The sequence below is a fragment of the Euprymna scolopes genome, chromosome 31, assembly GCF_053919585.1.
Source record: "Euprymna scolopes isolate OS-2025 chromosome 31, ASM5391958v1, whole genome shotgun sequence".
Taxonomy (NCBI): domain Eukaryota; kingdom Metazoa; phylum Mollusca; class Cephalopoda; order Sepiida; family Sepiolidae; genus Euprymna; species Euprymna scolopes.
Window position 1 is genome coordinate 2,221,468 of NC_136512.1, and position 19,313 is coordinate 2,240,780.

Below are 19,313 nucleotides of genomic sequence, written 5' to 3' on the forward strand. Positions count from 1 at the left end.
ACAATGTGACTTTGTACTTGGCCTTGTTGGTTAGCTGCTCCATCAGTTCTTTGTAGTTCAAACACTGCTTGATCACATCCTTTATTCACGTATTTGAGGACATATTTGATGCTTTGGATCGAGCTGCAAATTTCTACGTTAATGTGAGCGTTGAACTGCTGAAGGAGGACCTTGTTGTACGGAACAATCCACTGGTTTGTTATTTCTTGATTAACATACCGACCATTTCTCTTCATCCTTATTGTACCAGTCTGGCCTCCATCTTCTGGTTTTCTTCGCCTGTACTTGGGGTAAGAGTCTTGGCCTTGCTCGGTACACTGAAGAAATTCTTTTGGGTATTTTTTGGAACATTTGTTGTCAATCGTACATGGACAATTTGGATTAAATGGTCCACAAGGTCCATGCACCATATGTGCCATCACTTTAGCATGAAGATTAGGATCTTCCTCTTTGTCAGGGATCTCTGCAGATATGCAGAGATCCATTTTTTCTGGTAGAAGTTTGTCCTGTGGGGCCTGCCAGGTGAGGATGTGTGCATGCGGCAGTCCTCTTTTTTGATATTCAATACTGTACAGGAAAGCCCTCAACCTGCCAAATCCTTCCTTTTTAATAAATTCAAGTAACTTTTTTAGCTTCTGCCTGAAAACCCTGGCAACAATATCTGGACGATCCTGAGGGTCTTGCCCTTGAAGACAATTTTCTGTAATTTCTGTCCACTTTGGATTTGTTGTGAACGTGATGAAGAGGTCGGCTCGGCCCATTCGCCGAACATATGCCATGGCATCACTTTGACGCTCAAACATGTATCGAGGGCCTCCTGTATAAGTTTCCGGAAGAACAACTCGTTGACCAAACTGTTCTGGATTCCCATCCTCCCTAAGAATTGAATCTCTCAAGTTGCTATAATTGTCAGCTCTCAGGGTCTGTTGCTCACGCCTCAGGAACTGTAAACGTTCTGTTTCAATCTTGCAGTACACATCCACCAGCCATTGTTGAAATAGCCTTCGGTACCAGAGAAAATAGTTTCCAGGCCGAGTCATTAAATGGTACGAATAAAATTGCTGTTGGGTAACTTTTCGCCCATTGGATGCCTTCATGTAAATGTTGTAAGATGGAGAACCATAGGGGTACATTAACGGGTACATTAAAGTATCGTAGAGGGGATGTAGTTCGGAGATCCATTTTAATGTATCATTTCTAAAACGCAAGACAATATCCCGGTTAGCTGTTGGTTCATTCTCCATTAATATTCCAATCTCATACGTTGTTGTTGGAGCATTGAATCGCCGTGGATGCTCTTCTTGCGTCCTTCGGTCTTCCCTTATGACAACTTTATGTTCTACCAAGTGTTCTTCTTCAATCCTCTCCTTTGTTGTTTTCAGCTGACAAATGAAGCTGTTGTTCTCATGTAAAAATTCAGTCAGACTTTGGAGAATGTCTCTATTGAGTCTACTGTCACGTCCCCGATTATGTAGTTCCTCTTCCAGACTATCCAAGAAGTAGACTTGAATAAACTTTGCTGTTTCATCTTCAGGTGGTAAAAGACTCCCAATCTGGTGGCAAACCTGGCCTCGAATTCTAAAAGAAGGATTCCACCCATGTACTGCCACAATTTTGTGACCAAATGATGTCATTGCAAAACAATTGTTATAACTGCGTAGATTTTGCAGAAAATCTTTAGAGATGGGACCATTGCCGGAGAGCAAATCTTGAAGCAACTGAGGCAGTGGTGGAAAGCTATCAAGCACAACTTTGCCAGAAGAACAACAACAACCAGGGGTTTCTCCTTTAAATTTTACAGCTGAGCAATGTTGACATACTTTGTCCATTTTTCCTATATCAGCTGTAGTGAGAGAGTCATTTTTGTTGTAGAGCAATCCTTTTCTATTGCAGTGTTCTATTTCATGGTGTCTCAAAGCAGTCATTCGTTGTCTAGCTGCCTCGTTTTCTGTCAATTGCTGGGGCAAAGTCATACTCTCTCTCCATGCAGCCTCTCGTTGTTGCCCTTGGTATAGGCGAAAGCTTCGTTGGGTTTCCGATTCATTCTGATGTCGTTGAGCCACTCTCAACTGACCTTGTGTACGTCTACTTACCTCATATAATTCATTCGATCGTAATATTGCTTCTCTTTCCAGTGCATATCTTTGCCTTTCTTGAATTTCATCTTGTGATGAATTTAACCGCCTTACAGCATGTCTAGTTCTGTCAGCTTCACGTTGGGTTTCTCTTTCCAAATCTGACAGTCTTGCTCTCCTTTCTCTTTGGCGTATCCTGTTAAGTTCTAGACGTCTTTCTCTATCTGAATTGTTTTCATTGGAGCGAACTGCAGCAACTCTTAGTCTATTAGCTTCCAATCTTTCCATTCTTTCTTCCTCACTTTCGTTTCTACTTCGTTTGGGTGGCATAATTTCGGTTTTAAACGGAATTGTTTAACGATATTAATGATTGTAAATTAATTAAGCGTAAAGGAAATGTATAATAACTGAAATGGACGAACTATAAATAATATTTCTGAATAGTACAATTATAAACAATTATATTGTACCTATTTACTATGCCTCCCCACGGGACAGAGTTAGACACCAGGGTCGTTTTTTAACGTGGAGAAAAGGTACAAAAATAAAAATTGTCTCAGTCGTGAAGGATTTCTCCTCCACCGAAAGAGAACAAGAAAATGAAGTGCAGCATCTGAAGAACAGATACTACACTTTGATCTTGACCAAAAGGAATGAATAAAAGCGACCTACGTGTGACTCATTACTTCCGGGTGTAAACGTCACAGTCTAAAAGTAATAATTAAAAAAAAAAAGTAAATGTAAAATAAATGTAATACCAACTTAGGTTAACTAAGTAAACAGTACAATTAAAACAGTTCTATTAAAACAAATAATTACTAAGATCTAGGTAATTGTTAGTCTCATTGTTATGGTTTTAAAGAAAAAAATGTGTAAAAAAAGTTCTGCTTTTGTGAGTACGTGTATTTCTTTTAAATTACATAACCTTTTTATTTTATTATTTATATCTCTTTTAAATTTATATATTTTGTTAGTAAACTGGAAGAAATTCAGTTGAATAAAACCTTGTTCGTGTTCTTTACGTTAAACTCATATTTTTATAAAAGGTTCATCCGGTTTAAAGAAAGCACTAAGTTTAAATAAGACTGAAAATAACTAATTCAATATATAAATAGAAAAATGAAATAAATATAAGCTTTAAGTCTTAAGATAGTAATAATCAAAATGTAATAAATTATTTGTAGTTCAAATCTATGATAAGACAGGCTTTCGAAATAGGCTCGACCAGAAAGATTAAATTGGAACGAAATTATAATCTCCGTGCCATTTTCAAAACAACCCCACAAAAGTAACGGTATCCTGCAGTTGGTTAAAATGACAATGGTTGTAAGAAAAATGTAAAAGAAAATGCGCTTATCTGTTTATTTTGACCTGTTTTATTTAATTAAAAAAAAATTGGCTATAACTGGAAGAGAGCGTTATGTTTTGGGGGTTGTTTGAAAAATAGAATGGAAATAAAGTTAGTTCCGTTTTAATTGTCTTTAATTGCGGCAAGCGCTAACAAAATCGAAAAATCACTGTTTACATTCGAAATGTTAACTTTTATAGGTTTACAGGTTTGCTGACAAGGCTGGGGGTGTTTAATACAATTATTTTACTAAATTGATTTTTTTTCATTTAAAAATAAAATTATTTCTTTTTTAATAAAGTTTTATTTTAAAATATTTGTTTTTGTTTATTTATATAAAATTACGATAGTTGAATTGTATTCTTTCAATTATATTGGCAAGTAAAATATAAAAGATTAAAACGGAACGAAATTGAAATTTCCATTACATTTTCAATACAATCCCAAAACATAAAGCTTTGCTCGCCAATGAATTGTTTTGATAATATACGTAAAGTGAAATAAATCGAATATAAAATTAAATGAAAATATATTAAATAATTAAATGTTAAATAGATTTTGTAAATAGTACAGTTGAAATGATTAGAATATTTCCAATATGTAATAAGGTCGAGGTAATTAGTTAAAGAGATTTAATATAATGTGATATGCAAATGAGCATAAGTCATTCGATATGGGGGTGGTTTGTAGACTAGTATATAATGAAATTAGGCAAAGATTCTTATGTCTCTTCCTTTATATTTCGTTGATGATGGAGAGCTGTACACACAGACAGAAACACACGAACCCTATTACTTTATAAAGATATAGATGTTTTTTTTTATTCAGTGAGATTCAGGGTAGATAAGTAAATAAAAATAGAGAGTTATCTCCCATTGAATGTTATTATTCAGGGGAGATAAGCACATTTTATTATTTAAATTTGACTAAAACTTATTAATAAATGTTTATATACCGTTAGAAATATTTAAAATATTAAAATGAATACGTTTATACAGTTGTTTTTGATTAGCAGACCACATTGTGAAAGAATAAACATGATGTGTTTATGCGTGTGCATTAGTATCAAAGTGTGTATGCTTATGACTGTGTGTTTGCATGAGTTGATAAATGTATTATTTTAGCTTTCCCATTGCTTGAGAGAAGGGCAAGAGAAGCTGACGCAAAGCAGATGTTAGCTTTGTTGTGGATTTTTGCTCAAACTCTCCGTGAAGGAAAAATCTGGCTTTTTATACATTCAGGGTGGATCAAAAAGGCAATTGCCATAAATTCAAAGAAAGTATTGACTTAAAACGCTTTTATTTATTTTTATTAATTAATGCAATTGGCCGAGATCACAGTGTAGTATCTGTTCTTCAGATGCTGCACTTCAATTTCTTGTTCTCTGTCAGTGGAGGAGAAATCCTTCACGACTGAGACAATTTTAAATTTTTGTTCCTTTTCTCCATGTTAAAAAACGACGCTGGTGTCTAACTCTGTCCCATGGGGAGGCATTGTAAATAGGAACATGCATCGAGTTAGATGCACAGAAACAAGTTTAAGCATTTTTATTTTGGACATCAAAAAGTATAAACTTCGTCACTTGCTGAAATTTTTTTATTTAGCGCCAGTAAATAAAGGTATATCACACAAAATCGTTTGAAGGGACGAAGAGACTTCATTCAAAGAAGTGAAAGCCATAATGTTATGTAGCAATCACAGAGAACTATTTTCTCTTGTGAATCAATGCCCCCCCCCCCCCCCCCGGAGTTCTCCGGCCACAGGCTGATCAATCAGCTAACAGGGTGCATTGATTCATCTGCTCCCTAAAAGTCTTAAGGGAACGTCAGCAGTCAGATCCGGACCACCAGCGCAGTTACATCTATTCTCTTTCGTCTCCTGTCCACCGGAGATCTCGCTATAGCATTGATGGTCTTGATTTGAGACAACTGCTATCCAACAGGGGACGACAAGATACTGACTGACTTTCAACGACTTTAAAAGAACTTTCTTTGCCTTCTTCCCTTTTAGCAGTCTGACCTGTCAGTTCCTGTTACAAAATAAAATGCTCTTTATTGTTATTGTTTAAAAAAGAAGTTTGTGTTTCTTTTGTGTTTTGTTCTTTGCTTTAATTTATTAGGAAGGTAAAACAATTACCTCTCCTAAAGTTGTCTTATGGTTTGCCAAACATTTGTTAATGACGTTGAATTTTTGATAATGGCATTCCGTGGTATGCTGGGGCAGTAATTTGCAACCTATCCCAACATCATCTCCACAATATTTTTTGGATAGCGGTGAGTCTTTTGACATCAGGTATTTCCATACCATAATTTGTGAAGCCCCAGTGTGGATGAGCTTGTGACTTTTTTTTTTCCAGTTCCCCTCAAGGAATGGAGCATAATTGCTATCAAGAGACAGACAATATACAAGGCTATTTCTCAACGCCTCAAAGGAAGAGATAGTTTCATTATTTCCCAGACACCACTGTTTAGGGCTGTGTGCAGACATACTGAGTGAGATATACTTGAACAACTGGCATATGAGGGGAAGAGACACTTTAATAGTCCAGTCTTGTCACGATAATCGCTTTAGATCGTCCAATTAGTTGGTGAGTAATATACTTCTCACTCAGAGAAAAAAAAATTCCTTTTTTTTCTCTGAATGATAAGCAAGCATTGATAAGTGGTGATTCCTTTGTTAAAAAAAAAATAAAATAAAAAATAAAATTATGATTGGACTGAATCAATAAAATTCGGGTGCTTATGCAGAATAATGCAACTTTCAGGGCAGTTTATGTAAAACACCAAAAAGTGCCAAAACACTGAGTCAATGAAATCACAGCAGCCAACGACATTTAAAACATTTTTTTATTCTCTGTCAGTGGAGGAGAAATCCTTCACGACTGAGACAATTTCAATTGTTTATTATGTACTAGCGGGGAAGGGGGGGGTGTTGTCCGATCATAAAAATGCTTTTTTTATTTTAATTCATGAAGATTTTGTATTTATTCTCTATTATAATTCTCTATGAAATACTATCTGCATATGTAAAAAAAAAAACATGACTTGGGTGCCATCAGCTAGAATCAAAACCAAAAGTTTAGCGTTCCAGCTGCGTTCTCTACTGTTTGAGCCATCAACATATGAAAGATTTAAAATTAAACCACTATAAACTATGAATGAATTTGCGTATGCACAAAATTAATAAAATATGTCACGAGTTGAAATTAACATTTTTGCATTTCAACTTGCCTACATATTTCTGTATGCGTTATTCATCCATCCAAACAAAGATTTTGCTTGTTACAAATCATCTTTGGTTTATGATTACTATTTCCTGTTAATTTCAGCGTTATGTGACCAGTAGATAAGAGTTTAGCGGTTCAATATTTTCACACACACACACACATTCATCTACTGTTTTATTTATATAGATAAAGAACTAAATTATATTGATTCGAACGAAAATATAAAAAATAAATAACATTTTTTGTTTTCTATTAATTGTTTGTCATTCAAAAACTAAATATTTATTCATGAAACTTACCTTACAATGATTGTTTTTTTTTTCTTGAATTGAATTTTAATTTTTTAAAGTTTTGTAAAAATCGTCCAATAATTATCCATTGTATTTGCTTCATAACCAAAAACATTAAAACATTATTTTAATTTTTTTAATTTTTCATTGAATTATCTTCATAATAACTGAAATAATTTTCTTTTCATTGAAAAAAAAAAAAAATGGCCAGCATTTGCACAAAAAAAAATCACAAAACTTTCATTCAGCATTTTTTGGCATTTTACATAAATTGCCCGGAAAATTCCAATGATAGTACAGTTTTTATGCTGCCTGAATATCAAAACTTTTTATACCTTTTAAGTAATAAAAAAAAAAACAATTAACTTCTGATATTATTTGTAATCGGAAAATATGATTTAGTTTTCAAACGAATTATGTTCGAAAACCAAGATTCCACTGTAGTTTTGTTTAGTGACCAGTGTCCATCATCATCATCATCATTACCACCACCACCACCACCATCATTATCATCATCAGTTTATCGCCCATTTTACATTCTAGTATGTGGCCAGTGTCCGTCCGTCCGTCCATCATCATCATCATCATCATCATCATCATCATCATCACTACCACTACTACTACCACCACCACCATCACATCATCATCATTATCACCACCACCAACATCACATCATCATCATTATCACTACCACCACCATCACATCATCATCATTATCATCATCGGTTTATTTTACATTCTCACATTAGTGACCAGTGTCCATCATCATCATCATCATCACTACCACTACTACTACCACTACCACCATCACATCATCATCATCATCATCATCATCATCATCGGTTTATCGTCCATTTTACATTCTAGCATGTGTTGTATGGCTTATAGAAAACGACTTCCAAATAAATCTATTTTTCTGTTTTATTTTCTTCCCTGTTTCTATTATCGCTTGATCCCATCTTTTCCTTGCCCACCATGTGTGAACTGAACCTGCTACCTCAACTCTTCTACATCTGCTAAACCAACAACTCTTGTCCTAAAATGGTTATACCATCGAAATCTCTCTTCTGCAATGTCGGTTTTTAATGTGAGGAAAATCCATCTCCTCAAAAAGGGGCACTCTAGATTGAAGAAAAAAAAATTAATTGCCTCAGTCTAGGAGGATTTCTCGTTCAACAACCGAGGGCAGAAAAGATAAAGTATAGCGTCGGAAAAGATACTACACTTTAACGTTAATTCTATTTTGAAAAATAAAAAAAATGAATAAAGATAAACCAAAAAAATTGTAAAATCGGCAAATATTTAGAGCAAACGTAAACATTAACACTGGTTCTTAATTCTTTTATTGATATTCAAAGAAAACTTTTTTTTCAATTTCAAATAGTCAAAATTAGTGGCCATTTTGCTTTGATTTCGCATAATGTTGACACATTTCAAGCTTGTTTTTTTCTATTTTACCTGCATAATACTAACTATATTTTAAATGGGAATGATTCATTTAATATATAATAAGAACATAAAACCATTTTTAATTTCATACAGTTTTTTGTTTGTTTGTTTTTTTGTTTTGTTTTTGTTTTTGTTTTGTTTTGGGGGGGGGGGGGTTGCGTTCTTCTCTGACCGCAACCTTTTATGTTTACTTAGAATGACGTCACAACACGAACCTCGGTTGCTCTGGCATGACAATTGATTGAAACTAAATTGCATCTCTGGTGCTTATTTACAGTGGTGACCTTTTTAAAACAACGAATTTCTGGTGGAAAAAATCATTACGTACTTACGTGCCATGTCGAAATTAGTATAAAGTCCAATAATTATGAAAAATGATCGAGTACATGATGTGATAGAAGTATTTGTTAAAAAGATCAGCCACAATTACGTCCCCATTTATCATGTTTAAAGATGGTGGGCCCTTAATGTAAGTCAATTCAACTCAAGGGAGATAAGTCAATTTGCCATACTGAATTGGTCGCACAACTCTTCTACATTAAACCATACGATAAAACACGATAATTTGATAAATATTAATTTTACTTGCAATTATTCTTCTATTGGATTATTTTTAGTAATTTTTGGAATTTAAGCTAATTTCGTCCTGACATATGTAATAATGTTTTCAACTGAAATGTGTTGGTTTTTAAAAGCTCATTAATCTATGCAAAGCACTGGAAATCTTTAGTCGTTAAGGGGAGGTAACTCTCAAATAACGAAAACAAATATGGCGGACACAACGGAGGAATACGATGGTGCTGTGGTTATTTCAGCTAATAATAGCTCGAAAAAAGTATTTTCTGGTGGTTAGTATAATTTAATTATTATTGTTAATCTATTATTGCTATACGAACTACATTACCAGATCGATAAACGTAAATAAAAAGTTCTGTTATAAAATTTAAAAAAACAAAACCTAACACATGTCATGAATTTCGATTCTTCGGAAATTACTGTTCTCATCTTGATTGCTATTTTCATAAAGTTTTGATCGATGTAGCTTTCGACCTTCTTCAGGTGTATCTTGTCAAATATGGGTAACTGCATGGAATTTCGAATGGAACATTTATGTAATCCACGGGAGTACACGTGGATTCATTCATAATTGTGAAATTATTCAAAATCGAAGAAATGAAGTACAAGCGCAACTGAATTTTTTTTTTTTTTAATAATTACACAACACTTTAAATTTAAATCAATGTATTCAAACGGTCCTTCAAGGTTTACGATATCTTTTTGTTTATTAAATTGTTAGGTGAAAGTACGGAATAGTTATAATAGACCCGACCCGCCAGTCCGGTAACATAAGTGCATAAGTACCAATAAAGTGAGTTTTAATATCGTAGTCAGCTAAATCCATAACAAGCGGCACTTGAATGAATGGTTTATTTTATTGATGCTACACTGTAATCACGTGATTAAAATTCTAGCAGACGAAACATTGGGAGGCAAAAAAGTAAGGAGTTCCTTATTTTTGTTTTATTTTTCACCCATTTTTATTCTGTTGTTGTTTACTAGACTGTATAATTGCCAACCTTTCTTTGTTCCAATTTTGATTGTCCATTTTTGCAGGTTCCAAACGTCGAGTAGCTAATCAAATCCCCGAAGAAATTTTAAACAACCCAGATTTGCAACATGCCGTCGCTAAGGTACTTCTTTATTATTTATTTGTTTAACCAATGCATCAAAAGAATAAAGGTTAATGAAATAATATTGTCATTTGAATGATGACGAATATTATGAGAGGATTGAAAATGATAAATGAAAGTAAGTTTGGTAACGTGAAAATGATATTGATGAGTAGAAATGTAAATTTTCTTGCATTTGGTAACAGTTATTTGTTTTTTTTTTTTTGTTTTTTTTTACCTGTTTTTCTTTTTTAATGAACTAATTGTTGTCTGGAAAAAAAAATTACAACCATTAAACCTAAATTTGGGTCAGCCCCCATTGCCACCTTGAACTTAGGGTTAGTAGTTAGATTACTGAAGTGATTGGGGGTTGGAGGCTTGTATAAAAACTAAAAAACAAAACACTCATTTGGAGGCTATTTATGTGGACAGTTTATGCCCAATAATATTTATTGACATTGGATTTGAAGACAGTCATGTTGTAGTTTGCTGGGAAGATGTCCTGTGGTAATGCATTCCTTTGATGGTCAGTTCTTGGAATGGGACGTCAAAAATAACATATTTGTAAACGATTCCAAAATCCATATTACTGTAAATAGTAAGTGAACATACATTAGAAAATAACCAGAGTTAATTTGTTCAAAAATACTTTTTTTTTTTTTTTTGTAATTGAGTGCAATTCAAAGTATCTATTGTAATCAGCAATTTAATTATCTCCCTTGCTCATTAACTCTCTATAAAATGAGGCAATTATTGCAGACAGTAGAATGACAATAGCAACGTCTTAACTACTCGGCTGTTGGCTGTCAGTGCTACATATATTTTCGGGGGGAGGGGTAAAATTTTACCCTTTCCCTATACTGTCAGCAGAAAAATAAAAATGGGGTTGTATATATACTAGCATACTGCCTGGCGTTGCTTAATCGTAAAATATGGATAAATATTATATTCTAATTAATGCAGAATTCTTATTTACTATAAAGAAAAATACCGTAGGTATTAAACGTAACGTTAAATTCCTTTTAAAAAAAACAATGAAGTAAAAAAAAACGGAAAGAAATTAAGACATGTGCATGCAATTATTATGTTTTTTTCTAAATAGTTCACTTCTTGTAAATAAAAGAAATACTCGAGCTGAAACCAAAATCCAAAATCAGTGAGTCAAGTATGATAACCATTAGACCTGCTTGCCATGATCTTTAAAAAGTGTTTTCGGGTTTGTATTACTGTACACATAGATTCGAAAAAGTTGTCAAAAAACAAATATATTAGAAATAAATATTATCAAAGGCAAGATAAGTTACTTTTCTACCAAACTGGATATATTTTTTGTGTTTTTATTCAATGTAACATGTTTATTCAGCTCGAAAAACATGCAGTGTTTACCGATGTATTGGAAAATTCAAAATGGCGCCCAACACTCTCTTTAACATGGTAAGTTTGGCAAAAGGTGTTATAAATAATAAACTAGATAAAATATGATTTAAAAACCACCGAATATATGTCAACTTATGTCATGGTAACATATAATGAGCGAATTTCTAACAGTATTTTGTCTTGTTTATTATTTATAACATCTTTTCCTGAACTTACCGTGTTAAAGAGAGTGTCGGGCGCCATTTTGAATTTTCCAATACATCGGTAAACACTGTATGCTTTTCGAGCTGAATAAACATGTTACATTGAATAAAAACACAAAAAATATATCCAGTTTGGTAGAAAAGTAACTTATCTTGCCTTTGATAACATTTATTTGTTATATATTTGTCTTTTGACAACTTTTTCGAATCTATGTGTACAGTAATACAAACCCGTGTTTTCAAACCTACTTATTCTTAACATAAGGAATCTGTCATATGAACGTTTCAAGCATGCACATTACTGAAACAGCTGACAAACATATAAAAGTCTGATGACTCCCAAGTACCAATTTTTCAATTTTGAACCCATTTAGCAGCCCTTTTTTTTTTTTTTTTTTTTCTGGATGAAAATCGATTAAAAAGTTTTCCATATATCTAAATACCCTATATACCAAATTTCAAGTCTGTAGATCAAAAATTTGTTGTATTTTTTTTTTTTTTACACAGTGGTCACCACTTATCAAGGCCCGGAAGCCACTCAGGGATAAGGGTTATTACAAGTACATTACGTTAGTGTGGAGATTTGATGAAGTGTTTACTTAAGGGGGCGGTTCATTAGGAATTTGTTAATGTTGGACTTGAACACATCCAAGTTGTAGTCAGGTGGGGAGCAGGCAGATGGAACAGTGTTCCACAGGCATGCAGTTCTAAGAAAGAAGCTTTGTTCATGGAATCCACGTTTTGATTTAGGCACAGATAAAGAGTGGGGAAAATTTTTCACAGTGGATTCAGCTAGACGGGTGTTTTTCGTAAAAGATTGGCGAGGGGGGACAAGAGATTGGAGTTCAGACGAGCACCTGCCATGGAAATAACGATAAAACAAGGATAGGCTCGCAACGTCTCTTCTGTGGGAGAGAGGTTGCAGGGTAGAGAAAAGGGCATCCCCCACTAAGCCACGAAGTCTATTTTGTACTCTGTCAAGGCAGGATAGGCTGTTTTTATTTGCTCCTGCCCAGATATGGCAGCAGTATTCCATCCTTGGACGTACTTGGCTTTTATATAGATAGAGAATTGCATCAGTAGTGAAATATCTTCTGGAGCGGTAGAAGGATCCCACCATCTTTCCAGCGACCTTGGCAACAGACTTGATGTACGTGTTCCATTTCAGATCAGGAGTATAGATCAAACCCAGAAACTTGTCAAAATACGGGGCCTCTCTCAGACGAGAGCCATCCATCCCAATTGATGCCAGATGGGGATCAGAGCGTTGATGATGTAAGGATAGGAGTTTGGTTTTAGATGCATTAAAGGTAACCAGCCACGTCTTCCCCCACTGAACCACGCACTCGAGATCAGAGGAGAGAGAATCAGAGAGAACTTTGTCATTTACAGCCTTTGATGTGTTGCTGTAGATGGTCGTGTCATCAGCATAGATGTCAACGAATGATTTAAGTATGTGTTTAGGGAGGTCATTGATGTAGATCAGGAAGAGAGTTGGGCCCAGGATTGACCCCTGAGGGACTCCAGCATTAATACTGCAGGCCTCTGATTTTTGTCCATCTACCACTACTCTTATGAGCCTTATGGAGAGAAATGATTTAATAATTGAGAAAACATTTCCAGTTATACCGTAGCTGGAAATCTTGACCCTTATGGCATACCTTGTTGAAGGCTTTTGATATGTCAAGAGCAATTGCCCTAGAAAGGAAGCCTTTGTCAAGAGATTCACTAATCCTGTGAGATATAACCATCAGCACATCTGCGGTAGATCTTGCAGAGCGGAAACCATATTGTGTGTCACTAAGAAGGTTATTCCTGCTGAGGTGGTTGACTATTTCTCTATTTAATATGGATTCCAGCAACTTACTCATAACACACAGGAGACTTATTGGTCTGTACTGAGAGGGAGATGATTTATCACCTGAATTCTTAAATATATAATGTCTTTTATTTTTTTATTCGTTTCAGCTCCCCAAAAATTATAATTTTGAAATCTATAAAAGTGTGTGGAAGATCAAAAGTTTTCAATCCAAAAGAGGTGAGTTTCAAACACGTTCTTGTCCAAAATTCCGTCTAAGCAAATTAAACGAGAATAAAAATCTGTACAATGTATGTACATACGTATCCATGACAAAATGAAAATATATTCAATTGATCAAGTAGTTTTACTTTTAAATAAGAAAATAAAATTTTATGATTAACTGAGAGCCACTATCTCACATCGTCGTTTTCAAAACAATATCAAAAAACGAAGGGAGATAACTCTCAACAATTTTTTTTTAATACTTACTAGATTGTGTTGTAATGCCTATGAATTCACATTAAACACTTAAAAACGATTTTCTTCATGAAAATAAAACTAATTGATCAATTTACATGTTTTAAAAATGTTTGCGTTTCGTCATTAGTGCATCCATTATACAGTTTTTTTTTTTTGTTTTTTTTGATATGGAGAAATTCTGAACAAGAATCCAAAATTTCTGTAAATAAACATATTTCAGTGAAAATAATCAGTTTGAAGACATCTTTATGTGTTGACCTACATATATATTTAATTGATCAAGTACTTTTATTTCTAAATAAGAAAGTAAAATTGTAGGAATAACCAGAGAACCACTGTTTTGCATCACCATTTTGCAAACAATATCAAGAGACAAAGAGAGATAACTCAACAATACTTACTATATTTCTGTTGTAATGCCTACTAATTCCCATTAGATGCTTAAAAACGATTTTCTTTATAAAAAAATTAAACGAACTGATAAGTTTCCATAATAGTTTTAAATATGTTTTCATTTCATCACTAGTGCGTTCATCATACATTTTTTTTCTTTTTTTTAATTTGGGGGAAATTCTGAATTGAGAACCACTTCCTTTGCTTTTGTATTATAAACTAGCTGCCTGTGTCCCAGTGTTGCCTGGGGAATAAGATTGACTGAAGAGATTCCATAAAAGATAGAATAGTTAACCTTCTAAGAATGGCTAGCTATATTAAATTAGTGAAGGAGTGAATTTTGCTTTCGTATTATAAATGACTAGCATACCGCTCGGCATTGCCCGGTCGTAAAATACGCTTTAATATTATCTTTTAATTCATGCAAATTTTATATTATTATAGAATCAATTCCTTATTAATTATTATATTGTACCCAATATATAGTAGTTATTTCAAAAGTTTTAAAAAGAAATATGACTTGGGTGTCATCAGTTAGAATTGAAACCAAAACACTTAGCTATCAGATAAGAACTGTATTTAAACACTTATGTATTTATGATATTGAATCCGACAATTTTTTATGGTAAAATTGTGCTGGTGTTTTATCTAGATTTAAATGGGATATATATATAATTTCCCCAAAACCTGACTTTGATGGAGGGGGAGACTAAAACTTCCTGCTATGGTTTTAAATGATCTGGAATAACAGCAAGGGAAGACTTGATTCCAAATATTTCTCATGTTATATTTTCCCTCTTTTTGAAATAGGGTACGATTATGAATATCTTCAGTATTAAATAAGTTTTATACACTGTGAAATTTACTTTATGTATGAAAACCAAAAAGAACATCACCAACATGACCTCCCACAACACTAAAGCCAGCTTGAGATCACAGCCATCCACTGAATATTTGTAGAGCTCACAGTTCCAAATCTCTATCAAGGCGGTGATTGAAGCTGAAGATGGCTAGAATGAATAGATGTCAGCTTTACTACATGATCAAGTTACCTGAAGAAAAGACTTGAGAAAAGGTTTAGGTAGAAAAGAATATATTGTACAAGAAAGTGTTTGGTGTTTCTGAATTTTTGAGATGAGGATTGGTTATTCGTATTATTTGAATTCATCAGACTACTGTTCTCATCTTGAGTGTGATTTTCAGGTGTATCTTGTCGAACTCAGGAATTTGGGCAGAATTTCGAGTGGAACCTTTTATTTACTTTACTAGCATGTTCTTGTTCCATCAACCATAACTGGATAGAGGGCCTAAGTAATTCGAAATTGTATTTTTCGGTCGCCCACAGTGAGAGAAGTACTGGTTCTCTTTAGACTTGTTGGCCAGTGCCGAGTTCTGCTGCAACACACAGAGTTTGCCAGCAAGAGTTGATTGCACCCAGGGATCACCCTCTTCAGCACATCCAGGTACACTTTGGTGTTGACTTTCAAGCTGACTTCAAACATGTGGGGTGGCATGATATGGCCCTCACTTGAAACCGTACCAAAGACCATAACCGTGAGTCATCCAATGTGTTATGCTGTACCCTCAAGCGTTGAACCATCCAGATTTCCATTTTGAGGGTGCTGGCAATGGTCCTGTTGTCATAACTTGGATCAGTAAATAGCATGAGTTGTACAGCGGTGCATCTCTGACACGACAGAAGGCTGCTATCGTTCTACAAAAAAAAAGAAAACGATTTTCATCAAATAGAAATGGAATTATGTTGTCTTTTCTTCTGCAACAATTTTATCGTTCCACCCCGTATATATGTATATATAATATGTGTACGACTTGTCAAAGTTATGCTTTGAAGGTATGTTAAAAAGCAAAAGAGGCCGAGGAAAGCCAAGGGAAATGTGGAGAGAAAATGTTTTTGGTTGGACATCTCTCAACAGTCGAGCGTCCATCAACCAACTTGCCCTGAATGGGAAGGAATGGCAAAAAATAAGAATTGTGGGTTCGCAATCCGCACCAAGCGAAAGCTGTGACTCTTGATGAACATATGTGTTTTCACCCTAAACAAGACATATTGCTTTGAAATATAACAGGGATACTGTGATTAGGGGTTAGATTTATTGGGACATCATTAGTAGGGAGTTGTGCGGCAAGATATTTGTTTACATTACATTCAAATTTCTGCGATACAGTCCTGGAAACAAGGAGCAAGGAGGTAATTTCAAAGACAAGCAGTCAGGAAAAAGAAGCTTTAAGAGTAGAAAGTTTTTCGACATCCAGGTACTTCTACATTGAAGAGGTGGGATTTTGCTGCTTCCCCTGACCTCATTCTTGATGTTTTCTTTCAATACTTGTAAGAGTTTCAGGATTGTTGATGTAAACTTTTTCTTTGCGAAGAACAAGTTGCTAACAAACTGAAAATAGAACAGGATCTTCTCAACAGGAGAGAAAAAAAAAAATGAGGATCTGAGCGTTATTAAATTCTTTCTAATTCTTGGGTTCCAAGGTCTTTACATAATTTCCTACTTTTGATGATATTTAATTGATCTAATGAAATATATATTTTTTTTATTTCAGTTGCTTTGCAGTTTCCCGAGGGCCTTCTTATTTATGCATGTGTCATATCAGATATCATAAAAGAGTAAGTAACGTTTCTGAATTTTTTAGATGAGGATTGGTTATTATTTGGATTCATCGGATTATCATTCTCATCTTGAGTGTTATTTTCATAATGTTTAAATCGATGTAACCTCCGACCTTCTTCAAGTGTATCTTGTCGAACTCAGGGATGTTTCTGTTGAAATTTGGGGAATAACCAACTACTAAGTAGACCTAGTATAGAATTTAATATGATATGGGAACCAGTAATTATAAACAATAGATAATATATAAAAATTATAAGTAAAAATATTAATATATATAGAAATAGATATACATTAATATGTAGTAATAATTAGTGAAATTTACAACTAAAAATAAAAATAGGTTTAAGGCTTCTAAAATTCATACTAGAATTGTCCGCGAGGACCCATGGTTAGAGTATTTGGAAAAATCAATTGTAAAAAGTCATATTCTCCTGAAGGTTGAAGGTTCAGTCCACAGTGTGGGCGACCGAAAAATACAATTGCGAATTACTTATGACCTCTATCCAGACATGGCTGGCGGAACAAGAGCACGCTACCCCTGTGAAGTAAATAAAAGTTTTCGCTCGAAATTCTGTCCAAATTCCCGAGCTCGACAGAAACATTCCCGAGTTTGACAAGATACATTTGAAGAAGGTCAGAGGTTACATTGACCGAATGTTGTGAAAATCACACTCAAGATGAGAACAGTCGTCCAATGAATCCAAATAATATGAAGAGTAACTTTTCCAAATAATCACAGAAATTATTTGTATAATTTGCAATTTTTTTTTTTTATGAGGATTAATAATTTGAATTCTTCAGACTACTGTTCTCATCTTGAATGTTATTTTCACAATGTTTTGGTTGATGTAACCTCTGATCTTCTTCAGACGTATCCTGTCGAACTCTGGGAATCTGCACGGAATTTCAAACAGAACGTCCTATTTAAAATCTTGTTATCTTCAAGACTTCGGTCAATAAGCATCTTTCATTATTGTTATCTCTTTACATTGAGTGGCTTCACGTTCCGATTGATATAACTTTCGACCTTCTTCAGGTGTATTTTGTCAAACTGTATACAGAAATTCAAATGAAACCCTTTATTTAATGTACTGATAGTAATTTGCTCTCGTTCGTCAGCCATAACCAAGTAGAAGTCTTAAGTAATTCACAGTTATGTTCTGAATATCACCTGCACTGAGGATTGAATCTTTAACCTACAGAAGAGTGTCAATTTTACCTAGTACTTTATCTGTTATGTCACAGGTACTTGCGGACAATTCTTATATGAATATTTTGGCCAATAATGTTAAATGTTTTCTTATTCTTTTGACTTTGAGCATGTCTGCAGCACATCCTGTCCAATAATATCACGTGTTTTTTTATTTATTTATAGATTTACAGATGCAGAAACGTTAATTATGGGCGACGTCACATACGGAGCTTGTTGCGTCGATGACTTCACTGCAAAAGCTTTAGGAGCTGATTTTATGATCCATTATGGCCATAGTTGCTTGGGTAAAAAGAAGATTTTTTTCATTATTTTGTTGAATTTTGTAATTCATGTATATTAAGTTAGAACAACAGAACAAATTAAATAGGAAAATTAGTATTGCTTTCGGGCTAAGATCACAGTGTAGTATCTGTTCTGATGCTATTGATATTCATATTTCTCAAAAATTACTAGGCCAATCTATCTGAGACTTTGTATGAAACTTTTGATAAGTTGCAGCGAACTAAGTATTGTATCTGTTCAATGAACAGTTAGTGATTAATAGGAATTTGTATTTAATGCAAAAATAGGCACAAATTTAATCATATTCAACTATCGATTTGGCATTCATTCTAAATCAATAGCTATAATTTTTTCTCGTTTTTTTTTAATATCTTTTTATTTTTTAAAAAGAATTTACCAATTAACTTTGAAATTTTAATGGTAAAAAAAATGTTGATCCAAAAGCAAATTTGTATTATTTGCATTCATCTTGAGTACACGGCTCTACAGACAAATTTATCTTTAGTTGTCCTTTGACAACTAAATATTTCCGTTTACTAGCCAAATAGCTGAAAACACTATCAATAATTCTCCCCACTCTTTATCTGTGCCTAAACCTAAACGTAGATTCCATGAACAAAGCTTCTTTCTTAGAACTGCACGCCTGTGGAATTGTTTTCTGTTTTCCTGCTTTACGGCTGACTACAATATGGTTGTGTTCAAGTCTAATGTAAATAAGTTCTTGATGAGCCGTTTCATATAAGTTATCAAATTTACCGAATTTTCATTACTAATGATTACTATATTGTCCAATTTCTACTGTGCACTCTTTAACCCTTATCCTTGGGTGGCCTCTTGGCCTTGATAATGTGGTGATTCCTGTGTAAA

At 34.0% G+C, this 19,313-nt stretch overlaps 1 protein-coding gene across 1 annotated transcript in view; it reads left to right on the plus strand.

Moving 5' to 3' along the window:
* Window positions 1-9,080: 9,080 nt before the first annotated feature.
* LOC145255585 (2-(3-amino-3-carboxypropyl)histidine synthase subunit 1-like) overlaps window positions 9,081-19,313 on the plus strand; it is a 28,446-nt gene continuing 18,213 nt past the window's right edge. The window contains exons 1-5 of the mRNA XM_080114061.1: window positions 9,081-9,236; window positions 10,003-10,079; window positions 13,607-13,676; window positions 16,884-16,947; window positions 18,327-18,448. Coding sequence (XP_079970187.1) covers window positions 9,158-9,236; window positions 10,003-10,079; window positions 13,607-13,676; window positions 16,884-16,947; window positions 18,327-18,448 — 412 coding nt within the window. The 5' untranslated portion in view covers window positions 9,081-9,157. The remainder of the gene's footprint in view (window positions 9,237-10,002; window positions 10,080-13,606; window positions 13,677-16,883; window positions 16,948-18,326; window positions 18,449-19,313) is intronic.